This window comes from Salvelinus fontinalis, chromosome 24 (genome assembly GCF_029448725.1).
Source record: "Salvelinus fontinalis isolate EN_2023a chromosome 24, ASM2944872v1, whole genome shotgun sequence".
Lineage (NCBI taxonomy): Eukaryota > Metazoa > Chordata > Actinopteri > Salmoniformes > Salmonidae > Salvelinus > Salvelinus fontinalis.
In genome coordinates this window covers 29,419,625-29,430,674 of record NC_074688.1, presented here as the reverse complement: position 1 = coordinate 29,430,674, position 11,050 = coordinate 29,419,625, and the positions used below count along the sequence as shown (strand labels likewise).

General features: G+C 39.5%; 1 protein-coding gene across 8 annotated transcripts in view; it reads right to left on the bottom strand.

Annotated features, from left to right (window-relative positions):
* Positions 1-5,968: 5,968 nt before the first annotated feature.
* Positions 5,969-11,050, bottom strand: part of LOC129822249 (neurobeachin-like) — a 318,368-nt gene continuing 313,286 nt past the window's right edge. For all 8 annotated transcript variants that reach the window (XM_055880362.1, XM_055880370.1, XM_055880361.1 and 5 more), the window contains 3 exons: positions 10,194-10,390; positions 9,701-9,852; positions 5,969-9,027 (listed from right to left, as the gene is read on the bottom strand). In XM_055880362.1, coding sequence (XP_055736337.1) covers positions 8,937-9,027; positions 9,701-9,852; positions 10,194-10,390 — 440 coding nt within the window. In that variant the 3' untranslated portion in view covers positions 5,969-8,936. The remainder of the gene's footprint in view (positions 9,028-9,700; positions 9,853-10,193; positions 10,391-11,050) is intronic.

Sequence of the window (11,050 nt, the reverse complement as noted above, 5' to 3'; positions counted from 1 at the left end):
GCCAATATTTCAGATTTTTTAAGTGTTTTACAGCGAAAACACAATATAGCATTATATTAGCTTACTACAATAGCCAACCACACAACAGCATTGGTTCAGGCCAACAATAGCGATAACGAATAAACCAGCAAAAGATATTAATTTTTTCACTAACCTTCTCAAACTTCTTCAGATGACAGTCCTATAACATCATATTACACAATACATAGAGTTTGTTCGAAAATGTGCATATTTAGCGGCACAAATCGTGGTTATACAATGAGAAAAGTAGCCAAGCTGCCAACAATATGTCGGGAGAAATCTTGGGAGAGGCACCTAATCTAATCAATAACTAATCCTAAACTTGACTAAAAAATACAGGTTGGACAGCAAATGAAAGATACATTAGTTCTTAATGCAATCGCTGTGTTATATTTTTAAAATTAACGTTACTACGACATACAGCGTGCGTTAAAGCGAGACCGCACTGAAATTAATGGCGGAATATGAGTTTAACATTTTTCAACAGAACAACGAATTAACATCATAAATCGTTCTTACTTTTTGATGAGCTCCCATCAGAATCTTGGGCAAGTTGTCCTTTGTCCAAAATAATCGTTGCTCGGTTGTAGAATGTAGTCTTCAACGTTGGAATTAGCAGTAAACATTAGCCATGTGGCAAAGACGTGTCCAACTCACTATAACGCAGCACTAATAAATATCCGAAAATCGCAATATACTGATATAAACTGATATAACTTGGTTTAAAATAAGAACATTATGATGTCTTTAACACCTATATCGAATAAAAACAGAGCCGGATATATCTAAGGGCTATAACGGGAGCTTTCTAGAACGACATCCAGAGGTCCTTTTTGCGTCATGGCGAAGAGAAGAAAGTAAGGACCCCACGTTGCCAGCCCATTTATAAGCTCTCAGATCTGCCTAGCAACACCATTTCAATTCTCACTATTCGCTGACATCCAGGGGAAGGCGTATGCAGTGCATCTCAACCAATAGAAGACAGGCAAATTAATAAAGGGACCTCAGAACAGCCTGCAGATTTCAGCATTCTCACATCCTCATAGGAAAATTGCTCCAACTCCAGTTCTGTTTTACTCACAGATATAATTCAAACGGTTTTAGAAACTAGAGAGTGTTTTCTATCCAATAGTAATAATAATATGCATATTGTACAAGCAAGAATTGAGTACGAGGCAGTTTAATTTGGGAACAAAATTATTACAAAGTGCCAACAGCACCCCATATTTGGACATTTTCATGGCTATTTATTTTGGTAAAGAAATGGCCTCGTTTCAGTTAATATGTTAATGTGTTGATAGTGAAATAATTACCTAGTTAAAGTACAATTCCTGGCCTGAGCACTATAGATCAAGTGTAATTAGGTTCTGGATCTCTTACCAACATTAGACAGCACACAGACTTTTTAAAGCGATCGTTAACCATAAATAATCCATACATGTATGTGAGTGTATGTCAGAACAGAGGTGTCATGGCAGCTGCTTTAAGTACCGCCTGAATTTTCAGCTTGCTGTGTGTAAGCCAGGGGTTGGAACCGGTTCAGAAACAGAACCGAAAACCAGCATCAGAATCTGCTCCTAATTCAGATCATTCATGTTATAACAAGATGCCCAATGCTTCAAGGCAAGCCGCCACCTCCTCCACCCTTTCTCACTCTCTCCCAACCCGCAAAATTTCAATTGCATCTCACGCTCTACAATTGTCTGTCTAATACATGTAAACTACTATGGCTTGCCCTCTTCATATCAAGCTGCTATATCTGCACAGATTGGTGAAGTAATTTAATGTCGAGCTAAATATATATATATAAAAAGGATTTCAGACGTTTAAAAAGGAACAGAAAGGATCACTATAAACTGTTACTTTTTGGGGGTTCAAACCGGTTCAGAACTTTATTTTGCTGGTCAAAACAATGGAATGGAACGGAAATAATAATGATTGTTTAGAACAAAACTATTGGAAAATAATTTGGTTGGCAGGTCTAGAGAAAGAGAGAGAAGCACAGCCCCAAGAACAGCTTGGTTAGGGGACTCTTCTCCAGGTTCATTTCTCTATAGGTGATGGCTTTGTTATGGAAGGTTTGGGAATCGCTTCTTTTTAGGTGGTTGTAGAATTTAACGGCTCTTTTCAGGATTTTAATAATTAGCGGGTATTGGCTTAATTCTGCTCTGCATGCATTATTTGGAGTTTTATGTTGTACACTGAGGATATTTTTGCAGAATTCTGAATGCAGAGTCTCAATTTGGTGTTTGTCCCATTTTATCAATTCTTGGTTGGTGAGCGGACCCCAGACCTCACAACCATAAAAGGCAATGGGTTCAATAACTGATTCAAGTATTTTTAGCAAAATCCTAATTGGTATGTCAAATGTTATGTTCCTTTCGATGGCATAGAATGCCCTTCTTGCCTTGTCTCTCAGCTCATTCACAGCTTTGTGGAAGTTACCTGTGGCGCTGATGTTTAGGCTGAGGTGTCTGTTAGCAAACACAAACAGACCCCACAGAGCTCCAGGACAGCAACACAATTAGATCCAACCAAATCATGAGAAAACAAAAAGATAATTACTGAACATATTGTAAAGAATTAACGAAAAAACGGAGCAAACTAGAATCCTATTTGGCCCTAAACAGAGAGTACACAGTGGCAGAATACCTGACCACTGTGACTGACCCAAACTTAAGGAAAGCTTTGACTATGTACATTCTCAGTAAGCATTGCTATTGAGAAAGGCTGCCATAAGCAGACCTGGCTCTTTAGAGAAAACAGGCTATGCACACACTGCCCACAAAATGAGGTGGAAACTGAGCTGCACTTCATAACCTCCTGCTAAACGTATGACCATATTAGAGACACATATTTCCCTCAGATTACACAGATCCACAAAGATTTCAAAAACAAACCCAATTTTGATCAACTCCCATATCTACTGGGTGAAATACTGCAGTCTGCCATCACAGCAGTAAGATTTGTGACCTGTTGCCAGAAGGGCAACCAGTGAAGAACAAACACCATTGTAAATACAACCTACATTTATTTATTTTCCATATTTACACATTGTTACAACACTGTATAAAGACATAATATGATATTTGAAATGTCTTTATTCTTTTGGAACTTCTGTGAGTGTAATATTTACTGTTCATTTTTATTGTTTATTTAACTTTTGTTTATTATCTACTTCACTTGCTTTGGCAATGTTAACATATGTTTCCCATGCCAATAAAGCCTTTAAATTGAATTTAATTAAAATTGAGAAGCACAGTAAGTTGGTAGGTCTAGAGAGAGAAGCATAGTAAGTTGGCAGGTCTAGACAGAGACACAGTGAGTTGACATGTCTAGTAAGAGAAGCGCAGTGAGTTGACAGGTCTAGAGAGAGACACAGTGAGTTGACAGGTCTAGACAGAGACACAGTGAGTTGACAGGTCTAGACAGAGACACAGTGAGTTGACAGGTCTAGAGATAGAAGAACAGTGAGTTGACTGGTCTATAGAGAGAAGGACAGTGAGTTGACTGGTCTATAGAGAGAAGGACAGTGAGTTGACAGGTCTAGAGAGAGAAGTACAGTGAGTTGACAGGTCTAGAGAGAAAATCACAGTGAGTTGACAGGTCTAGAGAGAGATAAGGACAGTGAGTTGACAGGTCTAGAGAGAGAAGAACAGTGAGTTGACAGGTCTAGAGAGAGAAGGACAGTGAGTTGACAGGTCTAGAGAGAGAAGCACAGTGAGTTGACAGGTCTAGAGAGAGAAGTACAGTGAGTTGACAGGTCTAGAGAGAGAGAAGTACAGTGAGTTGACAGGTCTAGAGAGAGATAAGGACAGTGAGTTGACAGGTCTAGAGAGAGAAGGACAGTGAGTTGACAGGTCTAGAGAGAGAAGGACAGTGAGTTGACAGGTCTAGAGTTGAGAAGGACAGTGAGTTGACAGGTCTATAGACAGAAGGACAGTGAGTTGACAGGTCTAGAGAGAGAAGTACAATGAGTTGACAGGTCTAGAGAGAAAATCACAGTGAGTTGACAGGTCTAGAGAGAGAAGCACAGTGAGTTGGCAGGTCTAGAGAGAGAAGCACAGTGAGTTGGCAGGTCTAGAGAGAGAAGGACAGTGAGTTGACAGGTCTAGAGAGAGAAGGACAGTGAGTTGACAGGTCTAGAGAGAGAAGTACAGTGAGTTGACAGGTCTAGAGAGAGATAAGGACAGTGAGTTGACAGGTCTAGAGAGAGAAGTACAGTGAGTTGACAGGTCTAGAGAGAGATAAGGACAGTGAGTTGACAGGTCTAGAGAGAGAAGGACAGTGAGTTGACAGGTCTAGAGAGAGAAGGACAGTGAGTTGACAGGTCTAGAGAGAGAAGGACAGTGAGTTGGCAGGTCTAGAGAGAGAAGGACAGTGAGTTGACAGGTCTAGAGAGAGAAGGACAGTGAGTTGACAGGTCTAGAGAGAGAAGGACAGTGAGTTGACAGGTCTAGAGAGAGAAGGACAGTGAGTTGACAGGTCTAGAGAGAGAAGGACAGTGAGTTGACAGGTCTAGAGAGAGATAAGGACAGTGAGTTGACAGGTCTAGAGAGAGAAGCACAGTGAGTTGACAGGTCTAGAGAGAGATAAGGACAGTGAGTTGACAGGTCTAGAGAGAGAAGTACAGTGAGTTGACAGGTCTAGAGAGAGATAAGGACAGTGAGTTGACAGGTCTAGAGAGAGAAGGACAGTGAGTTGACAGGTCTAGAGAGAGAAGGACAGTGAGTTGACAGGTCTAGAGAGAGATAAGGACAGTGAGTTGACAGGTCTAGAGAGAGAAGTACAGTGAGTTGACAGGTCTAGAGAGAGATAAGGACAGTGAGTTGACAGGTCTAGAGAGAGAAGAACAGTGAGTTGACAGGTCTAGAGAAAGAAGAGCAGTGAGTTGACAGGTCTAGAGAGAGAAGTACAGTGAGTTGACAGGTCTAGAGAGAGAAGGACAGTGAGTTTACAGGTCTAGAGAGAGAACAGTGAGTTGACAGGTCTAGAGAGAGAAGAACAGTGAGTTGACAGGTCTAGAGGGAGAAGTACAGTGAGTTGACAGGTCTAGAGAGAGGACAGTGAGTTGACTGTATCTATCTGCTGAATGTAATTGTCCAAAAGACATTTGTTACTACATTTCTGTTGTGAGAGAAAGAAAAGGTACTGATTGAAAGTATGTTACTGTGCAAAATATGTATTTTTACCCGATGTTATTTAAGATTCAGTGACTACATGTGAAGCCAATTTGATTGGGATTCATCACCAGTAGCACATCTTTTTTCCTGATGATGGTAGTGAATGGTCTTTGTTCCTGAAGAAGCAACCCTGTAACTGGTCATCAGCAAGCCAAACCTGTGAATAAATCACTTCCTCAATCTGAGAGCCTGGTCATTGTCCCTGAAGAAGCAACCCTGTAACTGGTCATCAGCAAGCCAAACCTGTGAATAAATCACTTCCTCAATCTGAGAGCCTGGTCATTGTTCCTGAAGAAGCAACCCTGTAACTGGTCATCAGCAAGCCAAACCTGTGAATAAATCACTTCCTCAATCTGAGAGCCTGGTCATTGTTCCTGAAGAAGCAACCCTGTAACTGGTCATCAGCAAGCCAAACCTGTGAATAAATCACTTCCTCAATCTGAGAGCCTGGTCATTGTGCTGCGTCGCTCCAGGTGGAGTACAGTAGAACAATCTGGGATTTACAAACAGCAGCCACAGCAGCAATAACAACATCCAGTCAGTAGATGGCAGTATAGGATAATCTGTACCAGATACAGAAGATAGTAGTAAAACAACAACAAACACAATAAACATTTCAACACGTTGAGCTTCCACTCTTGAGATAACTTTTAGTGCATGGGTTTATAAGTTAAATACATACTCTATTCTATATGGCAGACTATTAGGAAAACATAGTACTAGTTATGTTCAGACTGCTATAAAGAATGGAAAATTCACTTGCATAAGAGCTTGCTTTATTTATTTTTTATTATAAATACAACAAAAAAGAAACCAATGTTATATTGCACAGTTTATCAATCTGTATATATTGACAGAGCTTAATGTAAAACAGCTTCAAACAAACACAAGGTAAATACCTCAGAAATTGCAACATATGCAAAAAACAACAGGTAAATACAAATAACTTATAAAATCATATGATATACTTATATCAACAAAATATATTACATACAAATCAAAAAAACTATTTGAGAGCAATAAGAAATGTTTAAAAAAACGACATCAAATTGCAATGTCAACACAAATCAAATGCATTTATTTAGCAAAATCCTCCTTACACAAATATTGTCTAAATAAACCCAGAATGTCAAATTCATATTGATGGTTATTATGAGTCAAACCAGTAAAGTAAGATATATTTTCCATACTACAGCCACTGTAGGTCTCTGCATGCAGAGCCCCTTGTTTAGCTAGGCTGCTGTCTGTACCATTACAATGCAAATCCAAACTCTTTGCATATTGCAATTTCTTTTTTTCCTTTTCATCTTACTGTCAACTCACACGTGGTATATTTAACATTGTTGTAATATTTTCTGTTTATTCAAAATAGTTAAGAATCATTTTTGGATGACTATAGCCTGTTCTTGGTTAGCTTAGCTACATGCCCCAACCTTTCATTTAGCCTGGGTATCAGTCTGTTTGCACTAACATTCCTTTCCACCACTTGCCATGCCAAATATCATGTCATGTTTGGCATATGACACAGAGTACAATGAGTGGAATGGTAGTACAAAACAGGTCTGGATTGCAGGCTGTAATAAACTCATGGCATTGATAGTTTTCATATTGAGTTACCATAGTTATCATCCAAAGTTTCTACAACTGATGTCTTGCACTGCCTTCCTTATCAATCCATTAGCTGGAAATACAAACCACGACGACTAAAGAATTCAGTGCTAAACCTGACTAGCCTGTGGTCGTAATTTTAAAAGTAGATAAAAGTAATTTTAAATCCTTGCCTTTGTTGAAATATAAATAAAATAGTTACCGAACAACAAATGGGATGGAAATCATTACAAGGATTGTTATTTCCTGCTGATAATGTGAAACGTGATTAAGAAACAAATTACAATTACAATGGACAAATTTCACACAGTACGTAGAGTTCTGAAATTGCCCTTACAGACATGTAAACACATTATCAAATTAACATAGAACAATTTGTTGTTTTTGACACCTACATCAATAGACTACTGTGATGGGAGACCAACTATCAGTTATTATTACTAACCAACTAATCTACGTCCAAAATGGCACGCTAACCCTTTATAGTGCATTTCTTTTGGCCAGAGCCCTATGGGTCCTGATCAAATGTTGCACACTATAAAGGGAATAGGGTACCATTTTGGACGCACTCTAAGACATAATGTGAGAGAGTCAGGTCACGGTTTGGAACAGAGAATTGTGGTTCAACTGTCAAAATGGAGACTAAATGGAGACGTCTTGTTCTTTTCAAATCTTTTCTGGAAATCAACTCTTTACATCATCCTTATATACAACAGTTTTTCCTTTTTTCCTAGAAAAGTGTCCCAAGTTTGATATGTATTTGACATACAAATGTTGTATAAACGTTATTAACCGTAGGTTTGTTTATTGTATTTTTCACAGTTTTAAATATGACCAGTTGAATAAAATCGTACATTCATTTTTTTAAATCAGTGTTGAAAGAAACTGTCACTGTAGCACTATAACTGACCTCGTCTTCTAAGATCATCAGTTGAAGTATTTTTTCTCCACGTCTTATAACCTATATTTTAACCTGTCTGTCTCTGGGCCTTAGTATATACAGTGGGGTCTGAAATTATTGACACCCTTGATAAATATGAGCAAAAATTACTGTATAAAATAAATAATTCAAATACTGAGCTATATTGTATAGTAAAAATATATATATATTATTTTATACTAATTCAGTTGCTCAGAGAAAGGGATTTTGTTTGACAAGTAATATATATATATTTTAAATATAGGTTGCAAAGGGAGGGTATTACTGGAAATGTTTGAAGTTTAACAATAAACTACCCGCATTTTGGTATCTTTTAAGGATTTTATGTAATCTATCACACAACATCTAGTGGCCCTTTTGGGTACTTCAGATTATCACAGGTCAAAGATCATACCCCCAAGACATTCTAACCTCCCCATGTTATTGGTAATGGTGAGAGGTTAGCATGTCTTGAGGGTATGATTTTGACCCTCTGTAACTTTCCCACTCATCATTATTCACTCAGGATTATCTGTAATCATGGTAGCATCCACATTAATTACGAAGTGTTTAGAAATGTATCATATTCATATTTACAATAAAAGTGACTCCAAAATGACAGACTACATTATTTACCATTCATTTCTACCATTCTATAATCAGAAACACAACCTAAACAAACTGCAAATGCATACAACAAGTTTGTAGAATCCAAAGCTTGATGTAGTCATTGCATGCTAGGAATATGGTACCAAATACTACACTTTTGACAACTTTATTTATAAGAATCTTTAGGGAGCTTTAATTTTCACTCCTACCTTTTGAGAATAGTTTTTCTTACTTGTTAAACAAAATCTCTTTCTCTAAGCAATTCTAATAACATAAAATAATTCTCACATTTTTGGGAGCATATAATATAGCTCAGTTTCTGAATTATTTATTTTATACAGTCATTATTGTTCATCTTCATCAAGGGTGTCAATAATTGCGGACCCCACTGTATTCCTACAATTATGGTTAGTTAGTTAACCTGTCGTTAACTTGTAGTTGACCTGTGAGGTTAGTTAGCATTAGTTAACTCTTATACCGTAGTTAGCTAACTTGTATAGGTAGTTAACAGCAGCTAACCTGTATAGTTGGTTAACAGTAGTGTCCAGGTGTCCTCCAAACATGGCCATGTTGTACTGCCTCTGTCTCTGTAACCCTCAGTATCTGTTCTGGTGCTCGTAGTGCCACCGGTTGAAGTCGATGTTGAACGCCACAATGCTACCGGATGCCATGCCAGTGATGAGAGTCCTGGGGGAGGGGACACACACACACACACACACACACACACACACACACACACACACACACACACACACACACACACACACACACACACACACACACACACACACACACACACACACACACACACACACAATACAGTATGTTCATCAACACAATGTACCTCTATATGACCCATTACTTTACTAACATAAACACAATAGGTGTGAGTGTGTATGTGTGTGAGTGAATATGTGTGTGGTGTGTGTCTGGTGTGTGTGTGTATGTATGTGTGTGAGGAAAGTGACGCTTGTGTATTGCTCCAAGGCAAGTGTGCTTTCAGAACATTGCACTGCAATTTCGTTGTCTCTATGGCAACCGGTTCTATTTAAAGAAAACAAAGCTCACTGAACTGCGAACGTTCCATTTCCCCAAATGTACCCTGACAAGCATGAAACACACAGGCCCTTTCAGTGTTACAGCCTACATACTGCTCTACAACCACACACACACACACACACACACACACACACACACACACACACACACACACACACACACACACACACACACACACACACACACACACACACACACACACACACACACACACACACACACACACACACACACACACACACACACACGCCATTGATCCTGTTGTAGAGGCAACCTGATTGGGTGGACAAACAGGACTAACCTCTGGTCGTGAGAGAGGTCCATGGCGCGGACACCAGCATCACAGCCTGGGTAGATGTAGAGCTGTTTGAAATCACAGGCCTGCCACACCTCCACTACCCCGTTGTCTCCACCCGTCACCAGGTTCTGACCATCACTACTCAGCATAATGGCCTAGGGAGCACATCATAATAATTATATAATAATAAATCAAATAAATAACATAAAAATAAACAATAATAACGACATCATCTACCTCAAATCACAGCCTATGTAGTAAACTACTTTAGATATTTAGACCCTAGGCCCTATGTAGTGCACTAAGTTTGAATACTGCTGTCCAGCAATGATTACATCTCTTTCACATTGAAAATGTGGAGTAGGTTCTGTCGATCAGTGGAATCCCTCCCCAGTTGAATCCCTTGTTTATATATCATTTTAAGACAGTAAAATGTGAAGACTGTGCAAGGCGTGTGTAGACTTTTACTAGGTACATATTGTGTCTGTGGTCTTACCCGTGTTGAGTCATTGACCTCCATCTGAGCCAGTAGTTTTCCGTTGATGCTGAAGTTACAGAAGCGTCCTCTCTCGTAGCAGATGATACAGTGGCCCTCGCTGGACACCGATATGAGGCGGGGACACAGGCAGTTATCTGGGCCCTCCAGGGCCCGCAGCAGGTCCCCTGTTATAGTGTGGACCAGACACGGACCCTCTGGAGGGAAGATAGAGTTACACACTAACACGCACGGACGAATGCACACACACTGTTTCAAGAATGTTACTCAACATTCCACTCCTAACTGAGATACTCAACATTCCACTCCTAAATGAGATAACTCAACTATGTACTGTGGCATGTGACATTACAATACTATCAGCCAACTCACATACACTATAAAAACAAAAGTATGTGGACACCCTTTCAAATTAGTGGATTGGGCTATTTCAGCCACACACGTTGCAGACAGGTGTATAAAATCGAGCACACAGCCATGCAATCTCCATAGACAAATATTAGCAGACGAATGGCCTTACTTAAGAGCTCAGTGACTTTCAACGTGGCACCGTCATTGGATGCCACCTTTCCAACAAGTCAGTTTATCAAATTTCTGCCCTGCTAGAGCTTCCCCGGTCAACTGTAAGTGCTGCTATTGTGAAGTGGAAACATCTAGGAGCAACAACGACTCTGCCACAAAGTGGTAGGCCACACAAGCTCACAGAACAGGACCGCCAAGTGCTGAAGCGTGTAGCACGTAAAAATCGTCTGTCCTCGGTTGCAACACTCACTTCCGAGTTCCAAACTGCCACTGGAAGCAATGTCAGTACAATAAATGTTTATTGAGAGCTTCAAGACATGGGTTTCCATAGCCTA